The 27,365-nt window shown below is 38.6% G+C and overlaps 1 protein-coding gene across 2 annotated transcripts in view; it reads right to left on the bottom strand.

The window, feature by feature from the left end:
* tead3a (TEA domain family member 3 a) overlaps positions 1-27,333 on the bottom strand; it is a 57,805-nt gene extending 30,472 nt beyond the window's left edge. The window contains exons 1-2 of one of the 2 annotated variants that reach the window (XM_059527284.1): positions 27,132-27,333; positions 11,808-12,058 (exon numbers count right to left, since the gene is read on the bottom strand). In XM_059527284.1, the coding sequence (XP_059383267.1) occupies positions 11,808-11,946 (139 nt within the window). In that variant the 5' untranslated portion in view covers positions 11,947-12,058; positions 27,132-27,333. The remainder of the gene's footprint in view (positions 1-11,807; positions 12,059-27,131) is intronic. The other variant, XM_059527283.1, reaches the window with a different exon arrangement.
* Positions 27,334-27,365: the final 32 nt, after the last annotated feature.

The following is a 27,365-nucleotide window of genomic DNA, read 5'->3' as shown; positions in this document are numbered from 1 at the left end:
GTAACAGGCATACCTGCTGAAGTCACGGACAACCTCTGCGTCAGTGCCCATACCCAAGAAAGCGTGAGCAGATAACGAGCTCACACACGCTATCTGCTTGAGGAGTGCATCGACTCCAGCGCGAATCCACTGTCCACTGGTGGGCCAGTGGTGACGCGATAATCAGTCTAGATTTACGCTGCTGTCCAAAGTCGCGCGCACATACATGTAATACATGTTAGAACTTGATTTCTTAAAAAAAAAAAAAATTATTGGAAAACGCATGTTCTTGTTGCTGTTTGGCATTTAACAATAAATAAAAATGTTTTAAAACGTCTCTGTCAGTTAAAAAAAGCAACAATATATGCTACATAACTCAACGATAGAGCTTTGTATGCAGCAAAATCAGGATAAATTATGTAAAAAAAAAAAAAAAACGGCGGTAATACCGCATATCGCGCTATTGAGCCACCCATAATAACCGCAGGGGAAATTTCTTAACCGCTGACTTAACCAGCCCTACCGCTGAATGCGCCTCTTTAAATGGTTTCGTGGTGCTTGTTGTTGTATTTTAAAACGCAACTGCAATGTTTTCAAATGACACACTATAGTAGTGGTGCAACGGATCATCATTGATCAATATCTTCGATTCGGCACACACGTGACCCCCGGTTTGATTTATGAAAAAAAAAAAGTTGCGCATGTTCAGTCCACACTCAGTGGTAATGGCGAGCGGAGGAACGGAGGAGCTTGAACGCCCCGCGCATTTTGGATTCCCTGTCAAATATAATGATGAAGGAAAGAGGTTAGAGTGAAAAGATTGTGCCAGATCTTTATGAACAGGAGAAGAAAAAAAGTTGTGGATGAACTATCCCGAGCATCCTCTGTTGCGCACACGACAGAAGGGTGGACGTCCAGGGGGACGGAGAGCTCTGTGACGATAACTGCTCGCTTCATCACAGCACACTGGAAAATGAGAAGTCGGGCTATTATGTTAAAAAGAAGATATTATGTGCACTTTAAGTTGATTTCATATATTTTAATTTAATGTTAATGAAAAAAAAGACAAAACGTATGTTTATTTGTCTTGGCCTCTTTTTTTTTTTTTGCTGATCCGAAAAATGGTCCGATCCATATGAGGACGAGCGAGCGCGGGTTTGACTAGATGTATTTGGAGGTTATTGCTCACGTCTCGTTCTGCACATATCCAAATGTTTCCATATTCGCAATGTATCTGAATGTTAAACTATAATATTTTTTATTTATTTAATGTAAACTAGACGGAAAGATCATCCTCTACACATGAGCAAAAACCTCCTTGGCATAACAGCAGAGTGGACCGGTATACTACGGTCTATTTAAACTGACCAGTGTAACCTTTTAAATGTTTGGTTGACTGTACTTTATTTTAATAATGAACAGACTGCGATGTAAGTTTGAAATTAGAATGCACTTTACATTTTCTGTGTCATTTATACCAAACACAAATGTTGCTGGTTGCTAGTGTGTTTGCAGCACTACTGTTATTTATTTTTTATATATTTATTTTTTTATATTTTTCAGTTTAATTGATTTTTATTTCTAAAATTGTATTTATTTAAATGTATATTTAAGTTTACATTTATGTTCAAACAACAAAAAAATTCTACTTGATAAATGCTCTAAAACTTTAATGCAAATGATTGACATTATATATTATATATATATTATATATATATATGATTTATTTGGTTAACTTTTGGATACATTTTTTATTTTAATACCGTGCAGTGCACAAAATTAAGATTTGAGAGATGGTTCAAGTCAGTGCTCAATAAATGATGATAAGTTTAGAAATGTTGTGTATCCACTTATTATTAGTGTTTCATTTTAGCATGCAAATGAAGGCGAAAACTTCAAGATATCGGCCCTAAAAATCGGCAGCACATATCGGCCATCGGCTGACCCTGACCTCTAAACATCGGCATCGGCTATAGAAAAACCCATATCGGTCGATCTCTATCAGACAATACATCAAGATGTGCTGTATTATGTTCCAAAAAATCTCAAGGTAATGAGATTGCCATATGTTGTAGTTCCTTGAAGTTTTCAGTGGGGACAGTAGACTGGAAACCTCCTCTACGACAAACAACACCTGAATGAAGACTCCAAATTTTTGTACTGGTAGTTCCTGAAGTTCTCCCACACTTAGGGCTGGGTATTGTTCAAAATCTTTCGATCCGGTGCCAATTTCGATACCTCAGTTTCGATACCGGTTCCTAACGATACTTTTTTCGATACCATATGTTTTAAAATCCATTTCAACATCAACACAAATACATTAAACACAAAACTTTTATTTTTCACCTTAATTAAAACAAATTCTGGTAACACTTCACACTCAGGATAACATTATTAATACAGCTGGTTGTGCTTTTTGGATAGGGGTGCGCCATTCAGGGGCGGACTGGGACCAAAAAGTTGCCCTGGACTGTCTGGCCCACAGCAGCCCACCACATCATAACGCAAACGCCCCTGTTTTGATGTCATTTATTAATTTAATATTTAAGTAAACAGTTTGGGAATTTTAACCAATACAGCAACTGATCCTCCGTTGAAAAAAAAAAATAAATAAATAGAACAGCAGCTGTTCATTTAGGGACTGTGCATTCAATGTAGGGCAGACAGAAGACGGCGCAAAGATATACAGTACAGTACGTGTGTTTTTGTATTGTGTTTTCCAGTCTGACGGGCTATCGTGAATAGTGATGTAAAACTCCTAACTTGATTCGCGTTGTTCACTCGCTTGAAGGGGTGAAACGGATCGTAGCTGATCGTTTGCACTTGTTTCTAAATATTGCTGATTCAAGCGTTTTAAACAATTTGCGCGCGTTCACTCATTCAAAGCACGTGCTGCGAGCAGCATTTCAGACAACGCGCGGACAGAGAATTAATTCATCTTTCGCGTATAGTAACTTCTGAATGAACACATACACACAATTATATCAAAATAATTGTCTCTGCAAGTATTCTCGTAAACACAGTTGGTTATGTTTTAAGTGAACGTATACAGTAGGGCTGTCAACGAATATTCTAAATTCAAATATGTATTCGAATAGTTTTAAAAAAACGAATTTCGAAGGTGAAAATTAATATTCTAATAAAAATAAATGTGGAAAAAAAGGCTCGCGGTAGTAGAGGCATGGTTGTCTGCTTTGCGAGTGGGACAGGGACAAGTCACAGCCTCACAGGAGTCGCACTGTCTGGCACAGCATCACTGCTGAAAGTTGACGCGTCTTCATGGAAGATGCCAGCAAGTGCAGAGCCCAACTCGACTGCAGCAGAGAAAATGAGGTAAAATTGTTTACCCGTGAGATAAAGTTGTATGCAAGCTATTTAAGATACAGTTAGCTGTTAGCATACCATTCGACCACTAGCAACATGAGGTCACATCTCAAAAATTTGCACCCAAATGATCATGGCATAATGTGTCTAACTCCAGTTAAACAGTCACGTCTTGACACTTAACATTACTTTGCATCGCTCGCCGCAAGCACTTTGTCTGCAACACGACAAGAGGCCATAACGGATAAAATAATTTCGTTCATTTGTAAGGACATGAGACCGATCAGTATCGCGGATGGGGCACGCTTCGGGGAGTTCTGTCAAGCAATGCATCCGAGGTTTGATTATTTATCGTTTCATGTCAAGGAAAAGTTCCATGTTTACCACAGCACAGCTTGCTCGGAGCATTCAATGTCAGTTCTTTATTCTGTAAAACTTCAATTAATATTAATAATATTTGTTTCAATCACTGAATGAAGCCTGCTCTATTTTGGGACAACAGTCGCGACCTTAAATTGCTTGCACAAAAATTTGTTTGTTCCTTTAAACCATTATGCGCAAAGAACGTGAGGGCGAGAGAGCGTGAGGTCTGCAGTCTTGGCCATTAGTTGATTTCCTTGTTTTTGTGTAGGTAATACGTTGTTATATATGTTTAAACTTAAATAGACTATCTATACAAGTAGTTATGTCTCTTTGTATTATTTTTGCCTGTTATTGACGTAATGCGCGTCATGGACAACATGTGCAACCAGATGTTCGAATAGTTTGAATATTTGTGTATTTTTTAGAGGGAATATTCGAACGTCAATTTTGAGCAATTTTGACAGCCCTACAGTGGCCTGCTGCTTAGAGAAATTCACTGTACCGGATAAATCTGTCTCTCTCTCTCTGTTTTTTAGACGACGTGAAAGGGGGCGTGTTTCAAGATACGCAATGGAGTAGACCAAACTAAACCGGGAGGGAGGGCAAAACACTCATCCAAACAAATTTTCCATTAAAATGGTGACTCGGCATCCAGTTTTATAAAGTGTAGCCACACTTTAGATCTCTTTGGCATTGTAAAACGAAAACGTTTTGAGAAAAAACAACTACACTTGTGTTGTGTGACTGCGAGTATCTTCAGAAATCCTCCCCGTCACGTCACGTGGTGGTGGACAGCCAATCACGGCGAATTTAGGTCCTTACATGGACGTATGCTACAAGCTCACACAGACATAGCCGCTTGGCAAAAAACTAACAAAAAAAAAAAAAACACCGCCCCTTTGCTTTTGGAACCGAAATTTGGCACTGAAAGATAAATATTTATTCGATACTCATAGTATCGAAGTTTTTCGTTCGATACCATAAAGGCATCGAAGTTCGGTACCCAGCCCTACCCACACTTCTATATCTATTAACTTCCAAGCTTTGACCAGTTTGTCTTTGAATGTTAACCTATTTTAAAATACACAAAGACAATTTTCTTCATATTTCACTGGCTGACACAATGCTATTCCTTTGCTTTATACTGACATCTGGTGATATGGATGTAGCCTATCAAAAACAAATTAAATTGATAATTAAAAATGGATAGATTATGAAGTTGTTCATCATTAAATACATTTTACATGACAGAAAGTGCCTGATACGATGTATGTGAGAACAAGTACATACAGTTCAGCTGCCCATCTTAACATGGCACCTGGAGGGGTGATCCGCCCCATTAATTATAAAATATATTTTTTTAGGCCATGACTGGATACTTCATCTCATGTGAGTACAACAGACACACCTACTACTGTAAAAACACTCATCTTTTAAAAAAGGCTTGAAAATAATACAATTATCTTACAAAAAGAAAATCTAGCATGTTAAACCACCCATTTTTTGTGACCTTTAACCATATTGTAAAATGTTTTTACCTTATTGTAAAGTGTAACAAATATCTTCATAGGTAAAGATAAAACTTGTTTTAGAAAGTGCACAATCATTCCATTAGTGTACTTTTAAGTTGCAGCAAAGTGAAAACTAACATATGCATTTTAGCTATGACATACCGTTGGAACAATAAATATATCATATTTAACACTTTTTCTAGAACTGTATGTTGTGGAAGATGATAGACAGAAACTTTAATTGCCTACTAAAGAAACGTTTCTTGAGATTAAGGAAAATACGCTCACTCAGTAACGTAAGAAAATTAGTTACTAGCAATCTTTCATAAATATAACAATTATGACGTAGATATGCAAAGGCAATAATTGCCAACAGTAAATATAAATATGTGTGTGTGAGTTCATTTCTGGAAGATCCTGTCTGAGCCACTGGCAATCCGGCAGAACATGTTTTGACTTGTTCTGAAACAGATACGAACACACACCTAAATTGTCAAAATATGCGAGTTGGAGCATGAGACAACTGGACAGTTGGTCCATCTTCACTGTGAGAGATCAAAAGGTCAAAAATGTCTTCAAATGATACCAACTCACAATACCACTTCAGGCCAGCACTTATCTGAAGTGTAGAACATCTAAAGAACACAGCTTCTGGAGCATTTATTTATCTCTCAGTGAAGTTAAGCCTTCTAATACTTTAAAACAAGGAAGGGCAGTGTACATACCCTGACCTTTGACCACTCCTGGAGAGCAAATCTCCAGCCACTGGGCTTTAAGTTCTCAACCTTTACTCCTCCAAAGATCCCTAGTCTTAATTTTTTTGCTTTCCTTAGCACTATCCCTTATTTAAACCAATAGTTGACCCAAAAATGTAAATTTGCTTTAGCTTTACCATCAGGCCATCCATGATGTAGTTTGTTTCTTCAGAACAGATTTTTAGAAATGTAGCATTGCATTACTTGCTCACTAATGGATCCTCTGTAGTGAAAGGGTGTCATCAGAATAAGAGTCTGAACAGATGATAACATCACAATAATCAACAAGTAATCTACACAATTTGAGTCCATTGTTTAATATCTTGTGAAGCTGTAAGAAACAAATCCATCAATACTGTGTGGATTACTTGTGATGTTTTTATCAGCTGTTTGGTCTCTCACTCTGAAGGGCACCCATTCACTGCAGAGGATAACAATTTTGACCCAGACTAACAATTTTGAACACTTTTAAAACATGTATAATGTATAGAGGGGAAAAGGGACTAGGAATTTCACAAGCCAGATTTGAACCTGCATCATCCACCATTGCACAATATTCACTAAGCACTGTGCCACAGTCCAGACATTTCCTAGGGAACATTTTCACCAATCTTTTGCAAACGAGCTTTGCTATGTCATTCATCTCACAGATGGGGGAGCAGAAGTTCTCCATGATGAGGATCCATCACATCTGGGAAGCTCATGCAACTGAGATGATGCCCTCTCTGAGATGGTCCTAATTCAAAATTCATGTGAAAACAGTCAAATGGTAACTATCAACAGGCTCAATAAATGGCTACTACTAACATAAAAGGATGCGTGATGATTAACAGAGCCACAAATTAGCCTAACTCAGAAAAGACATTGAGATCATTCGCTAAGTGTTAGCATTTATGTATTATTTCTCAAACACTTTTGACACACTGGTGATAAACTAAAATGATAGCAGGTCGAGACTTTAAACAAGAAACTTGGCAAGACATCACAGGTGCAGGATTATAGCAGCCAGACTCTGGATGGGAAAATCGAACCGTTTAACCAGTCTTCCCATGGCGCAACAAGAGTGAACTTTATTAGAAAAGCTGCTTTCTGTTAGAAGAAGAATTTTTGCAGTGAGTAATGAAGCTCTGAGGAACATTAACGGCCGCTAAATGCTAGCAATGATGATCAGGACAAAATAAAACATGAGCCTTCAGTTTCCACAGCACACCTGAGACAAATTATTCCTATTGCAAAACATAGTAAGCTGCATATAATGACATAGATAGAATTTTAATGCATCTAAAGAGTGTTCCTGGCATTAAAGATGACATTTATTTAATCTTTGATAATACAATAATTTATGATTAAAGAAAAACAATGTTAATTTAGCATCATGCTAATGCTGAACTCTACTGAAATCTCTATGTGGTCGATGGGAGGAACACGATTCTACATAATTGAGCACGATTATGCAAGTTGTTGCTTATGTACAGGGTTTCATATCAGTCATATACAAGGTTCCATGACCGTTAGCATGTTTTGCTACAACTAGGGCTGGGATAAACGATTATTTTTTAAACGATTAATCTAGCGATTATTTTTTTCGGTGCATCGATTATTCTAACGATTAATTTTTCCGGACTGATTCGATTTCGATTATCTCCCCATTAATTGACTACTAACAATTTATACATGTTGATTTACATATCTGAATGAAAAAAAAACATGAATTCCTTAACATTGCAATATATGTTTATTTCTCTTAAAATTACAAAATAAAAGACTGACTAAGAATGCATTACTTTGCACTTGTATAGAGATAGCATTCAATAAAACCTTGAAGCCTTGAAAACACATAGCTTACTGAAACAAGCTTACTGAACACATAGGGCCTAGCTTACTGAAAAAAAGTTCTTCTTTCAGATGAAAATAACAACAACTTGATGTCTAGCATTCAATAAAAAAGTTCACCCAAAATACTTGTTTAGAGCAATTGAAAGAATACAGTAACCAATGTAAACTTGAGGGCTTTAAGCTAATACAGAGTGCTTTTCCAAAAAAAAAAAAAAACAGGGAGGGAGGGAGGGAGAGAGAGAGAGCAAGAAAGCGCTCGTGTAGTTTGAAGACTGTGAGTGCGCGAGCGCGAGTGAAACTTTGGTGTTTTTCTATCGTGTTTAATGATTTTGATTAATATGCACGAGGGAGAGAGAGAGCAAGAAGCGCTCATGTTGTTTGAAGACTGTGAGTGCGCGCGCACAGTCGGGGCTCTCTCTCGTACGCGTCCTGTCAGGCGCAGCACAGTCATTCTATTCTACATCACTCACCGATCAAATAAGGCTTTGACAGCCGCCAAAAAAAAAGATCAATGCAGAAAAACCCCTGGATTGGTTATATAACGTTGGACAGAATGTTGATCCGGCCATCGCGTATATACAGCGCACATAAGGTAAACGTTTTGCAAACGTTTTTTAGAGAAATAAAAACAGGTAGACAAATTGATGCGCATATTTTGTGTCGACGTATTTTTTGCGTCAACGTCATTGATGACCTCAACGCGTTGTCCCAGCCCTAGCTACAACATAACAAAGTAGGTATGTTTTATAACAGAACAAACACAAGATGGTCCAGCAGATTATGCCAATCAGGATTCTGGATTCATTCTTTGGTTTAGTCTTACTTTACTTAATAATTTTCAGATATCTAGTGGCAATTCCTCACTGCAACTTTACTAAAATGTCTTCAGCAAACTCTGAGAGAGCAAAAACAATCCACAAAGTCACTAGGGCAGTTCTCTCCAGCCTGCCTGCATCAGATAGCCAGACTATTTTTGTGCTGTCTAGTCAAAGTATACATTGCTGCCAGTGAACTTGTGTGCACTGGGGTTGAAAGAGAGACGGGGGCATATCAGGAGACTGGCAGGAGTATCGTAACGGAATGGGGCTGTTGGTAAAGAGAGCTGAAGGGCATGATCTTGTCATACCGAGGGAACAGAGCAAGCCCAAGGGCCTCTGTGTGATAACGTAAGCTACCACAAAAGGAAAAATGCCTGGCTGTTGAAACAAACCTTCTTCATCTGTTGTGAGGGGGATTAGAGCTTGTGTGACAGACGTGGGTGGAGTATTATCATGGAGGACAAGGCCGCAGAGTTGTGGAATGTGTGTCCCCTTCCAGCCAAGGGGAAAACAAAAGAATGTGGGCCAGTCTCCATAAGCCTTTTCTACAGAGAGGGTCAAAGGTCAAAATACCACCAAGCCAAATGAGCTCATTTGTGTGGCCGATCATATATTAAATCCTAATGCGTACCACAACTGGTTAACAAAAGGAATGGGGTAGGTCATAAAGTCGAGTTTATCAATGTTACATAATCTAATCCATAGTAGTGATCCATAATCTAGTCCATACTAATTACTGAATATTGATGCTAGTGATTTATAACATCACAATTGTGCCAAAAAAACTTGCGCTTAAAGAGACAGGGATGAAAAACTGCGTATTCTGCTTCCACTCAAAATAGGCATTTTCAAAATGATATGATAAATGATCTGTGAGGTATTTTGAGCTGAAACTTCACAAACACATTATAAGGGAAACCACAGATTTATATTACATTTTGTAAAAAGGGGCATAATATGTCTACTTGGTGACATTTATTGTTGTTTGTTGTTTTCATGGCCAAAATCTAGTAATTCACATGCTTACTCCTAAAATCTCAATGTATATGTTGTTCCTCTCCAATAATGGTGCAATGGAAGTAAAATAAAATGACATGCACACTAAATACATAGGATGCGTTAAATTGATTAAAAGTGGTAGTAAATACTTTTCTGCTGCGTGTCAGTAGCCTGGCGGCTGGCTCGCATTTTCTGTGTCTTTACACACCAGAACCGTGCCTGACGCGGCGCGGCTCGCTGCTGTAGGGGACATAGAGGGAGGCCGCCGACAGACCAGAATCTTGTCTTCACGACAACAATATCTATATTTCATGTTGAGCATAAATATAAAGCCTACTGATAAAGGACACCGTCAACAGTATTGACGGCAAAATAGACTATGTTTGACCTTCAATACCATGACTGAGGTGGCCTTGAGCAAGGCACTGAACCCCCAACTGCTCCCCGGGCGCCGCAGCATAAATGGCTGCCCACTGCTCCGGGTGTGCGTTCACAGTGTGTGTGTTATCACTGCTCTGTGTGTGTGGACTTTGGATGGGTTAAAAGCAGAGCACGAATTCTGAGTATGGGTCACCATACTTGGCTGAATGTCACATCACTTTCACTTTTCACTTTCAGGTGCAATACTTGAAAATCAATAATTTTTTTTTTTTTAATTACATTTATATGTGAATTTATGTCAACCTTTAGACTTTCAAACATCAAAATGTAATGAATTATTATGTATTTGTGTAAAAATGACATATAAACATATTTTCCTATTCTATTTTGCATGGAAACGCTTCCAACACGCGCGCGTGTCGCCTGAAAAATAGGCGTTGGTTCTATTTATAGCTTGCACGCGTTTTCCGCGTGGCTCGAGCCGCACCTGAGATGCGCAACTCAAGCTCTAACCTGTTAACATGGGAGCCGAATTAAAAACGGACACGCCACGCAGCTGAGACGCTTACGCCACGTATCCAGTGTGTCGCCGGCCTCATTCGCGCATCTAGTTACAGGAGATTCTGAGTTATGAAAAGGACCATTGCAAGCTGACCGGCAGTAATACCTCCACCTTGCGCAGCTGTACCTGAGTGTCCCTGGGACATCAGTGCGGTCAGAGCGCGTCTTCTCAACAGCTGGACATGTGAATAAAAAACGCTCTGCTCTGGACCCCGAAAATGTTGATCGACTTGTTTTCCTGTCCAATAAATTTGTAATGGCTCTAGCCTTTTTGCGCATTTCATTATGCCTGCCTAGTGCCGCCTAGCCTACACACATGGCCTGTTCTCAAGTCCATTTAAAGTTTAATTTTTTTGAACAGTTGTTTGAAATGGATTGAATCATTATTTAAATCTTGGAGATTTTTGAATTGCCTAAATCCCGGAAGTGATGTTTTTCTTTTGTTATGGCAGCCGTCCCCTCTGCATATATATTTTTTCGAGAATGTTGCACTCCTGTTGCTGTTTGTTATTCTGCATGAAACTTCATGCCAAGAAATAAGAAATATTGCTGACTTGTGCATTTTCAGCACTCTCTTTATGTTCGTCTGTTATTTGACGTTGAAAAAGGAAACGTCTTTTTTTTTTTTTAGACATGGAAAATCGATTTTACAACACTTACGTCTTAAAAATTGATTTTTTTTTCTTTCCAAAAGTGACATCCCTAATATATATATATATATATATATATATATATATCAATCAATCACATTATTGCTGTTTTTGCAGTAAATAAAGGTAAAGTATTTGGGACAAAAAAAAAAAATCACATTTAATATGAACAGGGCTTAAATGCTTCATTTCCTTTCAGTTCAATATTCAAAAAAAGTCACAATGTTTGATTTCTATAACTCTAGTTGGCCTGTAAACAATCATAAACTGACCTCCTTTTAAAAATAATGTGCTTGGTAGCAGCCAGACACATCTCTGTAAATATGTAGTGATGTAAACACTATGATATCCAAACAAACATGAATCCACTCCTTTAAAGTATCAAGTAATTTTAATAACTAATGAGTCATGTCTCAATCATACACCCAGCCATGGCTATGATAAATAGAAAACTGTTACATGTGATATAAGGCAGGAGGCTGACTCATGCTTTATTGTGAATGCTGACTCAAAAGGGAGACAGCATTCTTGTCGGTGTATCCCATGTGGGAATGGGAAAATCTGGAGGTGGGAAGTGTCATAAGTTCACCCTCCGATTGACTTCAACAAAACTCCCACAGCTTGACTCACCATACATCTTGCCTTCGTCTGAAAGGATGATCTTTCTGCGGCCACAGGGGGGATAAATGGCCAGAGCCTCCTGGAAACTCTGTTCGATGTCAGGGCTCCAGACGCCCTCTGCATCGCCGTCCAAGCCGGCCTTGTCCATCCCATCCACTCCATCCTCCTGCCCCTCCTCCGGGCTCTCGCTGGTGCTCCACTCGTTGGTTGCAATGGTGGCGGCTCCACCTGGGCCCCTACGTGAGCCCTCACACCCAGGACTAGGAGAGAAACCGAAAGAACAACAGCAGGTCACATTACTCTACGATCCTGTCACAATATGTCCCTTGAATGAACAGATTTTCAGTGAATAAATACAATACAATACAAGTTCCTCATACAAAACTAATAAATTAATTCTAAAGATTTGAAAAATATAGCACATGAATCAACATAATAATGAACCGTTAAACAATTACATGAAGATTCTTCCAAATATCTAACTTTGTGTTCTGTGGAAGAAGAAATACAGGTTTGGAAAGACATGAGCACTCTTCAGCTGCCCCTTCCAGGCAGTCTTACAATAATTGGTTAATTGAGATGGCTCAAGACCAATAGGAGGGTTGACAGTAGGTCTGCAACTAACGATTATTTTGATAATCGATTATTTTTACGATTAATCGATTAATCGGTTTATGTACTTATATTTTAGTTTTTCCCATTTTTCCCCAAGTAAATTATAAATAAAGGGTATTTATTATTCAGCATAGATTTTTAAGAGATTTTAACCATTTTGCATTTTCATATCCTCATCAAAAATATACCTGGAGTTGTTTTATTATGTGTTAGTAATCCTTTGTCGAACTCTTCTGCAATTAAAACACTGACCCATACTCTAGCAAATTTCACAAGGAGATTTCAAATAATGTTTTCACCATGGCAGTCCTTAGAGCTCCTAAAGTAGTTTAACATCCCGGACAAAGCTTATTAAGGAATCTTTAAGAACATATTTTCACGAAGAATAAGGATAAAACAGAATAAAATTGCAGTACATTGCATTTTATAATTTACTGGGAAACAGCTTTATAGCTTATGCTGTGCAATTGTAAACAATCCTTTCGAATAAAGTGCCAATGGCATGAAACCTGAATGGAACTCACAATTTAAAGTAAAATCCATCAGAAGGTTGTCCAGAAAAAAAGAATGAACACACACAAAAACCTGCTGTGTGAAAAAGAGCAGTGAATACTTAGAAAAAAAAGTGCATTTCAAATATATTTAAACATTTACCTCTCTCATTCAGTCATAATTAAGCTGCAAGACTGAATTATGAACTGGTAAACGACAAACTGATCACAGAACATGTTTGTAAAGCTTTAAATGTTAACTGTTAAAAAGCAATGTTATCAGCTTTTATGACTAAACATTTGCAAACAACATTGTACTGGAGAATCTGCACAAATAAAAGTCTTAGGGGCCGTTCACATATCGCGCCTAAAAACGTGTGGAAAACACTATGCGCACCGCTTTCTCCTTCTTTCCAAAGCGCTCGTGCAGTTGCACCCCTGAGGCGTCTGCCTTTGCTAAGCAACCATGACGTGCTCTCTCCTTGAAGACGCGGAAATTTCAGCAAAGGATAAATGGATTTGCAGCTCTAAAAATCGCTTGTAGTAGCTCTGCTACTAAATTTATTTCAAAATGGCAATCCATATACAACTATGATCAGCTGTTCCTTCATCTTGGCTGAGCTTTCAGCGTTGTTACGGGAAAGGATGAAGCTGATTGGTTAGTTCTTGTCACATGACCCGCAGTGCGCTTGCGGCTCTCTGAAAAGTTGAGATGTTTTTAACTCTATGCGGTGCGGACGCGCCTGGAAAAACGGGCGGCTCGCGTCCGCGTCACTTCCATTATGAGCGCGCATACCGCGTGCCTAGATTGGAAATAACGAACTTGAGCGCGCAAAAGTCGCGATATGTGAACGACCCCTTAAACAGTTCAGTAGTGCAGAGTTAACAGGTTACTCTTCTTTTTTGAAGGCTCAAAGTAAAGCACTCCCACATCAAGCTGAATGCTACAGAGACGCTGTTCGGGAAGCACGTGACATAAAACGAGGCCAGCTATTGGCTATTCGCTACTTCTCCTGCTGTACTGGCTGAGTAAAACCTCCGGTGGCTCATTACTGCCACACCTTGGTCACCGCAGATTTGAAATATGCACGAAATGAGCCGCTTACGGCAAATAAAAGTTATTTAGCAACTAATCGATGACTAAATTAGTTGACAACTATTTTAATAATCGATTTTAATCGATTAAATTGATTAGTTGTTTCAGCTCTAGTTGACAGTAACTATCATTCCAGGTGGTGTGACCATGAATCTCCCTTTGATGCTGGAGCTTCTCCCAACCCCACTTTAAATAAAGAATCTTGTGGGATCATATAATCATTTGCATGAGCCGCGTCAATCAGTTTATCCCATTATGTGACAGCGGAAAGACGAGAAGAGGAAAGGAAAGACAAAATGACTGCCTGAGCGGAGGACACACTGAGCTGCCGAGCAAGGCGCCAGATTTTTCAGACTCCTGATGTCAAGTGAAGTTCAGGTGACGAGATATCAGATTTTCAAGGCCGTGCTTTACAGCTTTCGTGAGCTGGAGTGTATTAATAGCCGTGGTATTGAAAATCAAGATAGTGAAGGCACTGATAAATTTCCTTGGTGTCAACAAGACAAGCTGAGCAAGACTGGCCAATGTCATAGTAAAAGCAGATAATGGAGATCGGCTGTTCACAGATCAATCAATGTAAGCACTAATAGGGGTTGAACAACATATCAGCATTTGTTAATCAGTATTTATGTAACTCAAATACTCAAATAATTGAAAAAAGTCTCCTAATTTCATTTTTTAGAATATAGCATAACAATATATAGCAATAAGCAGCAATATTTACTACACTGACTGACTTGCTAGAAAATGTGAAAGACATTTTTAAACATTTTAAAGCATGAAGAATTCCAAATGACTATGAGCAATCACTGACTCAATTAATTGAAGCAGATAGTTTGAAAGAACTGACTCAAACTTGTACCGATACATTAGTAAAACATCTTTGGTCTTAACGGTATCACACTTACACGTCACCATGAGTCAATAAAAAGGGCAAATCTAACCAACTGGTATGGTCTTTATGAAAAAATGGCAAAATTCTAGACAATAAATTCATTGCAATATGTATTTTCTTATTTGTTTCTTAATTTGTATAAGTCTAACAAAATCAAAATGAAGAGCTTGTATTCAATTCATGGCCTTGTTTTTTTCTTTTTTTTTCAGTACCACAATTAATATTTCAACACACAATATAAACTTTCATTATAAACTCTCAAAAGTTTGAAAGAAAGTTACTTTTAATGTGTTATCCCCCAACACTGTTGATAATGTATAGTAATGTAATATATCTTTTCATAAATATTTGTAACTAAAGTTAAAATGCATAATATTTGAAGGTTTGTTTTTCTTGTGCTTTAATGCATTATACTTTCTAATGAATAGATAAGCATTGTATTGTATTAACTGTGATTACTATTATTCATGATATCATACAATGCATTATAAGGTGTATTAAAAAACAACGTTTATATAAAATGTACATGTAAATGTACACCTTTTATAACCTTATGAATGTCTTTACTGGTACTTTTGACAAATTTAATGTGTCTTTTTTTAATAAAACTATTATTTCTTTAAGAAAAAAATATTTTGAATGGTAGTGTATATAGACTTTGTGATCTATCATAGATGCTCTTTATTAAAGTTCAGAGTAAGTAGAAGAGTCAATTTCTGTAAAAACAAACATATTGTAACACACACACACACACACACACACACACACACACACACACACACACACATATATATATATATATATATATATATATATATATATGTTCAGTTTATGTTTGTTGTCCGGTCTACTATGTCTGTCTCCTGCCTGCTCTGTTCTGGATTTACCTTTTTTTTTAAAGACTATTAGCATTAATCTAGGCTTTTTCCTGATTGTTCCAAAAAAGATTCAAAGCCTCAAAGACAGACCCTACCAGTTACATCTAGTTAATTCACACATCTTGTTGATTCCAGTTTCAACACAAAACCAATAGCAGCTGTGTCTTCATTCTGAGAATCATTGTTCACACATGAAAGTGTTACTATGTTACTATGAAGCAGGGAGGGAGCACCCAGCATTTTGCGTATCCTTATAATGAATGAAATCACGCTAAAGATTTGAATCAGCCACCTCGCTTCACGTGTTTCATTGTGACGTATGAAGCCTCAAACATCATTGGTTACGTGATCACAAAGATTTGATACAAGCCTCGATACAGTCTGTCAAACCAGTCTGCTTCAACAGAGTAAAACAGGCTTTGAAGCCTCTGTGTCAAACATCCCATCTCTTCAGTTATCTTCATCTTCTTCATGTGTTTATCTCACCATAGCGTGACAAAAGACCAGACCACTGAAGTGAAAGTGTGCGGCGGGTAATCCGCGCGTTTTGTTTGCGTTTTGTAAGTTTTTGGTTGTTGTTTTTTCTTGTGCATGGATTAGCCGGCGAAATTCTCAGCTGTGGCTTGGGAGAATTACCACTGACCTGTGGACCTCCCAGACACCATGGGACTGAACTGGAGGAAGCCATGTTCCGGTGTGTGGAGAGCATCCTACCCTGATCCCGAACACAACAAGACCCAGAGCCCAGCCCACCATCACCCCGCTGTGCAGAGCTAAAGCCAGAGCCCATCAATGATGGACAGCCTTCGCCCACCGCAACCAACGAGCCATCACATAATGAAGCAACAGGGCTGACAATTGCCCAGGAGCCAGAGCCTGTGATGTCAGATCAGGTGCGAGAGCCGGCGGTGTTGGGAGTGGCCTTGTGGTGTGTGTGGGTAGCACACACCATTCCTGAGCCCCCTGAGAATCCTGAACTCCTGCCCAGCCTCCCTCTCCCACCACCTCTGTACCAGTTCTTAAAATCACCAACGCTGTCTCCTGGCAACCCCTCTGCTCACCCTCGGCCCACCATCTGTGCAGTAGGATCGCTTTCCATTGGCATTGTGGATGTACAATCCCTTGCTCCAGCCTCCAGCCTCTGAGTTCTGGACTCCGCCTCGACACTTCAACCCAGCGACTCCTGGTCATCCACCGGCTCAGCTGGACTTCCTCGTCCCTCTGGCTCCGCCTTGGTCAGTCATTGACCATCCGCCGCATTGGGATTCCACTCCTCTGTAGCTCTGGCTTAACCACAGCCTTCCGGAGCCCCTCCTCTGCCTCGGTCACCTGAGACATCTACTCCATTTTGGCCCTCTAGATCCTCCCTGGCTCTCCAGCTCTCCATCTCTACCTCGGGCTCCACCACCACCTGCTTCACCCCTTCAGTCAGCCCCCTGGTGCCGTCAGCCCTTCCTCCACCATGGCTCCTCCCTCCGTCGGCTCCACCATGGCTGTGGCCTGTGTCCTGGGTCCTGCCTGGCTCCTCCTGCTCCTTCCTGTCTTCTCCCTCCATCTGGTCTGCCCTGGCTCCTCCCTCTATCTGATCCACCCTGGCTCCTCCTGTTTCTCCTTGGATCCTCCCCCCATCATCTCCGCCCTGGACTCCGTTCATCATTCTCCTCCTGGGTGTCCGTCCTCTGTCTGACAGTCCTCCAGTATTGTTTTCCTGTCTTCCTGCCATCCCGTCTCCATCCCAAATCCACTCATTTGTCCTCCTCCAAATTCCCCCTTTGTCTCTCACTTTGTGGTTCCTGCGAAGCGAGGTTGCGCCTTTCGGGAGGGGTGCAATCTGTCACAATCACTATCTGTTTTCCCTCATGTCTGATTATTGCCATTTGGTTCAGGTATGTATCACTAATTACCCACATCAGCCCTCCTATATAATTTGTGTTCAGTTCACTGTTTATCATCCGGTCTACTATGTCGCTATATATGTCTCCTGTCTGTTTTGTCCGGGATTTACCCTTGTGTGGATTTATTAAAGACTATTTGCTATTTGAATTTGTGTATTCATTCTTTAAAAAAAGTCACTGAGGCCATATGCAAAATGAATCTGAAAAACAGTTAACTAATAAAAACTGCGCACAAAGCATTTTTGTGGCTATGGATTTGGTGAACTCTCCTCTGCATTCAAAAATACTGCAACATTCTTCAAGACATAAATGCTTTAAAATAGATTTATCACTGCTAAGCTATATTTAACTACATCTGTGGTTAATAAAAAGTGAAAAACATCACTTTTTTCTGGCCCAAATCCATTAAAACCATTTTTTTAACCGAGTCTAAAATATTTACAGAATTTTTAGTTGAGGAATTTAAGTATTCATCCCAACTAGTGATTCTAATATCCATAATATGGCAAATATGCAAGAAAAACCACCAAAACCAAAATACTGGACTTCAGAAACAGCATGAGTGGAGCTAAAGCAGTTATCATAAGGAGGTACTAGGCCTAGAGGACCACTGGTATGGACCTACAGAGAGAGAAGGGCTGACATTCCAGACATGCCCTTATTAAGAAAGCCACGGTGTTGCTAACACACTCTCTGTCTGTCTCTCTATCTCTCTCTCTCAGGAGATCTGTTGTGTCACCCGCAACTCCGTCCTTCTCTTCTTCTCTCCTTCCCTCTCGCTTACGAGCACCCCAGTCCAAAAAAGGCCTGAAGAACATGGAAATCATAGGGGGTGGGAGTGGGAGTGTGGGTTGCCTGACCAATTTAGGCATCCACTAAGGCTCAGGAAACACACAGAGCTCTCCCCAAGGACAATACTGCTGTTTTAGGTATACTGGGTTCATAACACAGCACTTCTCCAACCAATGCTATCTAGAAATAAACACCAAGACCTGGATAACACACTAGTACTGAGGGCCAAAAAGCACATAAATAAATGAATGCACCAGCAAACAACTTTCTAGACCTGAAACTGTCAGATAGCCAACTGAACTAGAAATCACACAGTCAACATACACACTAGTTGTTCGGCAGTTTCTTTCTTAAAGCATGTAAATTGTTGTGCATTTTCTAACTTAAGTTTGGGTATTTGTGTGTAGTCCTGATGAGTAAATATTGACCATGGTTTCAAGCATGTTGCCTTATCTGCAAGCAGACATCATGAAAAGGTCACCCACTGACACCTAGCAGTGCTTGGCCTCTGGAGAGACATTGGGTTGCAGAATCAAGTGACAAACCAAAAGCATCCAACACTCTTGGTGGATAACCAGTTTTCATTAAAGAAGCATCTTGTCTAAACCTTTAACCCCACACTGTGCTATTATAAACACTTGGATTTATTTGACCGAATTTGCAAGGACATCTTGTTTTTTGATGAATGATTCTCAAGAAACCTCTAATGAATACCGGCTTCATATATTCACCGCAAAATCAACAGAAAAAATACAAATAAAAACATTATTGTCTATTACAGAGGCTGAGCAGCACAGACAGGAGGCAGTTCTCTTCGGAGACTTGGAAAAACAGCTGCAGTGCTTGTCAACAGGGAAAAGGTCTTTGCTCCTCAACAACCCTCCTCTTGCACACCCCACACACTGACACGCACACACATACACCCTTTCACAAAGAACAACAGGGCAACAAGTAGACGAGCAGCTGCTGCCCTAGATCGGATTACAGATAAGGACGACATTTTAAGGCATGGGCAAGTTAAACTGAACCCTCTGATGGTTTAATGGGCCGTTAAGAGAATATATGAATTTAAATGCTATATCGACGTCAGTTTAAGTGTGTTTTATTTCACCAGGCAACTTGACAACATCCTGCTAACACTGCCCTACATGGAGAAGCGCTTTGCCTGGTTTAGAGTTTGATCTTCAAAACTGTCTAAACCAAAGTATAGATGCTCTGAAGAAATGCCTTTTAAAAAAATCGAAAATCTTTAAGGAACACATTTGTGTCTAATCTGCACAACATTCAAATATATTTATCAAATAGATTTCTCAAGTCTTCCAGGATAACAGAGTGAGGAGGATGGCTACTACACAGGCACGTCCAGATCGCTGACAGCCATGTAAAAAGCCCTTTATATTAGGGATGTGCACGGATAGTCGAACATTCGAATATTCGTTCTGCTCTATTTATTCGATAAATAAAAATGATATTCGAATTTCGCAAAAAAAAAAAAAAAAAGTTCACAATAAAACCTAATTTGGTCACTTTTTGTGATTCTCCACGGAATATTTGAAGGTGTATGCAAGCAAAAAATAATTAATGAATGATTAAGGGGCCATTCAAATATCACGCCTAATAAGACGTGGAAAAGGCTATGCGCTCCGCTTTCTCCTTCTTTCCAAAGCGCTCGGGCAGAAGCGCTCCTGAGGCGACGCGTTCTCTCCATGAAGACGCGGAAATTTCAGCAAAGGATAAATGGATTTGCAGCACACAAAAAAATCGCTTGTTGTTACAGGAAAGGATGAAGCTGAATGTTTAGTTCTTGTCACATGACCTGCGGATTCTGAAAGTTGAGATGTTTTTAACTCGATGCTGTTCGGACGCGCCTGGAAATAATGGGACCGCGTCGCACCGCGTGCGCATCACGACCGCGTCGCTTCCATTATGAGCGTGCATACCGCGCGCCTACATTGGAAATAACGAACTTGAGCATGCAAAAGACGCGATATGTGAACGCCCCCTAAAAGAACTGCGGTCTTCTAGTACTTCAAATATGCCGTGGAGAATCACAGAAAGTGATCCAAGATCATTGTTGCAGCATCTCTCAAGCAACGAATAAACACAGCTAACTTGGAGAATGCAGTGAAAACTCCTCTTCTCGCGTCTGCCCTAGACCCTCGGCACAAACATCTCAGGTTTCTCGATGAAAATATGAGAGAAGTAAGAAAAAAAACCTTTTTTGAACATTATCAGAACATTTTCCTTGATGCGAATGGTGCGGATGCAGTCGCCACGATGAAGAGGATGCAATGCTCACTCGTCCGAAAAGGCTGAGCCAGTTCTCCAGCGATGATTACAGAGAGTCCAGCCGAGACGAGTGGGAACAGTTCTTGCTGGAGCCATGTATTCGACCAGATTAGGATCCCATTCAGCGGTGAAACGAAAACACGAAGCGCTTCACAAAACGTATTCGCTTAGCACACCGTTGTGAGTCCCGCCAACGTCTGTGTCATCAGAGCGCGTTATCTCTGCGCCCGGCCTTATTGTTAACAGACTAAGGAGCCGACTTTCCCCCAATCATGTTTACATGCCCGTATTTCTTAACAAGAACATTTGAAACAATAGAAAAAAAAGCAAAAAAGATTTGCTGACAGTTTAAAAGTTAAGTGTAAGCTACATTCTGTACAATAGCCTAATTGCTGCAGGCTGCTTTACGTTTTTTCTTTGTTCACTTTTTTTTTTTTGCTTTTAATCTGTACTTTTGTATGTTTGCACGCATTGTTAAAGGTTTTCAGCTACAAAACACGATGTGTAATGTTCAAGCTTATTGTAAGCTTGTTCAAAATGACGAAAACAAATGTTGCTGAAAAATAAAGTCTGACTCATTAAACTTAATTTAAATAAACGAATATTCGTTTTTTGTGAGCTCAAATATTCGAATGTGATATTTGTGGAAAACGCCCATCCCTACTTTATATATATGGTAGGTGGAAGACTGCACATTGGACACACGAAAGAGACAAAGACATGTTAAAAAGAGGCACGATTGAAGCGTTTCTCTCTCTTCCTTCCGTGGACCCAACCCATGTCAAACTTGTACAACCTGCTACTGCAGTTTATGAGAATCCCAACCCCCTTTCTTCAAGGAGCATCATTTCAATTTACTGCATTTGTTCCTCTTACTTACGAAAGCCGGAGGCCAAGAACAGCCTAATAGTGCTGTACTTTTTCTGTAGATTGGTAATATCAAAAGTAAAATACTCAAATATTATAAAGTTAGTTACTCATACTGAATTTACTAAATAAAGCCGTAACCGATGTCATCAAATCATATTATATGTAAAAGTTAGCAGCTATGGTGAATAATAATCACACACATAACAACATATCTCTATGTTGCAAATAAACCTTAGGCTATGTCTAATTTCAATTACTAAGAAGATGAGGAAAATAATATGGGTTGAATCCTCAGAAGTTTGAAACAGGAATGAAAATATACAGCTTTTGCTCATAACAAATGTAAACGAAAACAAATTAGTTTTTATTATTATTATTATTATTATTATTAATAATAATTATTATTGTATTCGTTTTCGGGTATGTTGAAATCACGGAAAACAACTATTTTACTATTTTGACACCACAAGAAAACAATCATTTCAAAAATCAATTCTAATTCAATGAGTAAATAGTAATGAGTAAAGAAATAATACAGCAAATAGGAATGTTGCAAGCTTGACTTGAACTCCCATTTCCCACATGAGCACCAAGGCTCAGTATGTTAAGGAAATAACTACCAGATATCTTTATGAATAAAGGTGCCACATCACTAGAGAAAGATCTGACAGAATCCATTTGGAATGGTGTGTAAAGAGCAAAGAGACTACAGTGAATTACATTTCTATAATCACAACTGAACCTTTCTCTCACCAGTTATTTTCAGCCAATGGAAGCTTAAGGTATAGGACATAGAAAAGCTACAATTTTCTCAACGTTTATATGCATGACAGAGCATCACTTTCACAGATTCTTGCTTGTCAGTATTGCTCTCTGATGTAATCCCTGATATGTAGCTGCCCCAAAACCATCATACAGTGCATGTTTACATATTTATAATGATTTCCAATGGGGCTTTCTCTCAGACTCCCAGATGCTCACTGTCCATCTCCCAATTTCCTCTCCAGACGTTTATACGCCCTAAATCCTGACTAACATGCTTGTGATTGCCAACATGTGTAACATATGTATCCATTCCATATCATATCATATATGTAGCCATTCCATAGCATAGCAATTCACCTTGGCAACAGTCATCGAAAGCACCACCCACAGATCTCATTAATCACTGATTTGGAACATTTCATACAAACACAAACTCCACAAGAACAGCAGGAAACTTGACTCATCTGACATTGTTTGCTAGCATCGCTAAGCTAGCAAAGTTTTGCTAGCAAAGTTTTTATATATGAAAACTCAATTTAATTTTATGTGTACAATTATTTCATTGTGTCATCCTGGTATCGCCGACTCCCTCTCTTGTTTCAAACAAACGATAATAAATCAATATCTTTTATTGCCATAATTATTTATGTGGTGAAATGCTGTGTAATAAGTGCAATGACTGGACAGTATCCCTTAAATGTCTGTCTAGTTTGAACTTGCTGTTGCTAGCAACTGCTTTCTTCACAGAAGCTTTGTGTTCAAATATTTCTTCTCAGATTTTGTGGCAGGCGGCTGTGTAATAAGCAGGATAATGTACATCCAGCACGACAGGCTTATCAGCGTCCCAACGCAAAGCCGAAATTAAATTTGTCATTATATGAATGTAGTGAATGTGTGTCTTTAGAATATTCGGATTAAATGGCTTAATTTTAGTGCTGTCAATCGATTAAAAACTTTAACTAGATTAATCACACATTTTTTAATTAATCGCAATTAATCGCAATAAAAAAAGAAATGTTTTTGTACGTTTTTAATATATTTTTTAATGTAATAATTTCACAGTTAATCAAATTAATGTAGAAACAACATAAAGACAGTATATTTTAAATACTTGTTTAAATGGCATCTTTTTATGAATGAAGGCCAGTATTACTGATATTAATACAGCTACTGATTTTTTTTTTTTATTTATTAATAGGCTTCAAAAATATAACAGTTTTTAATTTAAGTAAACTTAAAACAATGCTAACATAATAAATGTCATGTTTACTCCTGCCCTTCCTGTCTTAACAGTTAGGAAATATACAGAAATTTAATAAAGTTATCAAAGTTATATGCAGTCTGCACTGCATAAACTATAAATAAAATAGTTAATCCTTATTAAAGCTACAAAAGTTATTTAGTCAAGAGCAGCGAGTCATTTTCTCTGTTCCCTTTGTTCTTTAACTTTACTGACAGGAATCTTTATTTGCTGCTGTCCCTTTAAGAGCAGACAGACACGCGGATCTCACCGTTTATATACTGTCTATGGATCTCGCCTCATTCTCTTTTTGTTCATTTTAGACTTTATATAAAATCATTTAAGATTGCTCTTATGAGGATAATCGACAAAACTGGCACTCTGGGATGTTTATTGTTAGTTCAAGCGCTTAAGAGAACTGAATTCTGGCGCCCTGTCTATGCATTGTGTGTGTGTGTGTAGCCTACGTGTGTATGTGTCACATAAGGGCATTCACAGACAGCGCATTCTCTTTTGTCTTGCCACGCTTGAAATGTTTAAAAGCATTTAAATAAATAAGAGCGTGATCATATAACGTAAAGCTAGCCAACGGATGGCAGAAAATACGGATGCTGCGTTAATTGCGTTAAATATTTTGACACGTTAAACCAGACAAAAATTAATCGAATGCGTTAACGCGTTAACGTTGACAGCACTACTTAATTTATATGGATTACTTTCATGATGCCTTCGTGAAGTTTTTGAAGCATGAAAGTAATGGTTTCGTGAAATTTTAATGGCTGGACTAAATGTTGAAATAATATATTAATATTTTATTCACTTCTGTTTTGAAGATGAATGAAAGTATTATGGGTTTGGAATGATGAAAAAAAAAGATTTTTTGGAAAAAGTAAAGTTTCCTTTTAAAATCAACTTGAATTCTTCCATATGGCTAAGGAAAACAATGCAGGTATATGCCGCATATGGAAAGAATCTGTCACACATGTCTAAGTTCAGACTAAAACCACCAACACCAGATGATCAACAGGAAATTATACAATGAGTGACAATTTTGAAGTCTGGATGTACAGACACACCACACCTGAGCTCCACACCCCAGGTGCTGAGACGCACAACAACGGGTCAAGGTCAACCTTAAATTCTAGCCCTAAGGACGACAGAACTACTCGTGTTGATCAGTAAGTTACTGTTCCTCACACAGTGTACTTGTCTGAAGCACAAAGAACACACTGCAATGCTATTTAAAGCAGTGAGCTCACCAAACACACTTGTCATGTTTTGCCGGCCCTCTTGCAGCTTCACAGCCAGGGTTAAGAAAATTCTCTTACATTCACAGAGGAGTAAAAATCGATGTAAATCTGAAAATGTTCCATGTTCTTCTAAACATTGTGTAATGTTATTGCCTGAATGGATGGCTATATAAATAAAAAATAAAAGGGAAAATAAATCATACTATACTCTGTTCTTGCTTAAAGGAACACTCCACTTTTTTTCAGGCTCATTTTCCAACTCTCCTAGAGTTAAAGAGTTGAGTTTTACCGTTTTTGTATCCATTTAGCTGATCTCAGGGTCTGGCGGGAGCACTTTTAGCTTAGCTTAGCATAGATCACTGAATCTGATTAGACCATTAGCATCCCGCAAAAAAAAAAAATGACCAAATAGTTTCTATTTTTTCCTATTTAAAACTTGTCTCTTCTGTAGTTACATTGTGTACTAAGACAATGGAAAATGAAAAGTTTAGATTTTCTAGGCTGATATGGCTAGGAACTATGCTCTCATTCTAGCGTAATAATCAACTAATTTTGCTGCCGTAACACGGGTGCAGCAGGCGCACTGATATTACACAGCGCCTGAAAATAGTCCCAGCTAGTTTGTGTAGTTGCAGCAATAGCAGAGTTGCTGGGGACTATTTTCAGGTGCTGCGTAATATCACTGCGCCTGCTGCACCCGTGGTACATTAAATATAGAAACACTTTGGTCATTTTTGAGCGAGATGCTAAAGGTCTAATCAGATTCAATGATCTATGCTAAGCTAAGCTTAAAGTGCTACCACCAGACCCGGGGATCGGCTGAATGAATACAAAAACTGTAAATATCAACTGTTTAACTCTAAGGGAGTTGGAAAATCAGCCTATTTTCAAAAATAGTGGAGTGTTCAGATATTCAGATTTAAAAAAGAAAAAAAAAATGGCAGGAAATGAAAAAGATGTTCCTATAATAATAATGATGATGATGATGATGATGATGAATCTGACTGGATGCACCTGAAAGAATTTGAAGGAATTTAGTGGACGATCACTAAACATGAAGTTGGGATAACATCTATTGGGGAGCATTTATGTGAGAGAAGAGTTCTTCAAGTGTTCTGAAGGAAACGTCTGGAGTTATTTTTTTTCTTGGCACCACTGTTACAGTTTGTCACATTTGTTACAAGAAATTCTCCTCTGATTGCTCACCGTAACCTTTCACAACCTGAAAAACCTGTTCAATCTCTGCACGGCGAAACTGAGAGGTGCGTTGATCTGACACGTCACACGTGTGATGACTGAACCAAGATGCACAAGATCTTAAATGACTTAAAAGACGATTTCTGATGAATGGGATTATTACACTCCCTCTAACAGCTGTAACTGAATCATACTGATCATTTTACACACAACACAGGGCATTATAATTCAAGACAGAGAAACACACTAAGCAGTCTAATTTTGTCATGAACAGGCTGGGTTTTAGGAGTTATTCTTAGAGACTTAAAACTAATTAACCTACATAAAACACAAAAACATTGCCAGTATTACATTCATTCTTACCCAGTTTTCTTCTTGAGACACATTTACACACTTTCAACTTTTTAGAGCATGGTTTAAACTTCTTAAAGTTTATTCTAGAATCATAAACAGTGGTTTTAAAACTTTTATGATTACATGTTATACAGCTGGCCTGTTTTTAATAATTAAATAAAAGAAAATTGTGGATTTTTAAGACAAATTTTGATCAAGTCATTTAGAAATCATATTAAAAAATTATATTAGAACATTTAACAACAAATAAAACTTCTAAATTATTAAATTAATATACTGACCAGATGATGCACGCATACTAGTTAGTTAAGTTAAACAGCAACAACACAAATTTAATTACAAAAATTATAATAAATACATAATTAAATGTATATCAATACTTATTTGTTCTCAATTAGAAAACATGGAGGCAAGCAATGAAACTATAATTAAACGTGAATAAATGATTTGCTCCACTGAATTAGTAGCTACTAGGCTACAAACTTTCTCATACTCATTCTACAGTGCTCATATTTCACTGATGCATGTGCGTTTTGAAATTTCAGTAATAAGTTTACATCTGTAATGCAAGGTGTGTGAGTGAGCGATGCAACATCACTGAAGCAGTTCCGAAAAAAAATGCCAAAAATGAGAATAATGTAAAAACTGCAGCGCGAGGGCGATGACTGCAAGAAACAAAGGAGCGCAACAAGAGTTGTGCACTTACCTTGAAAGCAAACCTCTGCTCTACTGTGGGCAAAACGGGGTTTTAGGCTTTATCTCGTGAGTGCATTTACAAATGCAAGCCACGCTGATGTTTTAGAAGAAATATTTCTCCAGATTTGACAGTAAAGCTGGAATGTAAAGTATGACTTCGGTATGAAATCACGGCGAAACCGAGCGGAGTGCTGGAGGAGGAGTCATGAAGGAGGAGGCGGTCAAATCTCCACCTACTCCAACT

The sequence above is a fragment of the Carassius carassius genome, chromosome 37, assembly GCF_963082965.1.
Source record: "Carassius carassius chromosome 37, fCarCar2.1, whole genome shotgun sequence".
NCBI lineage: Eukaryota > Metazoa > Chordata > Actinopteri > Cypriniformes > Cyprinidae > Carassius > Carassius carassius.
Note: the sequence above shows the minus strand (reverse complement) of the source record. Positions and strands in the feature narration are given on the sequence as shown.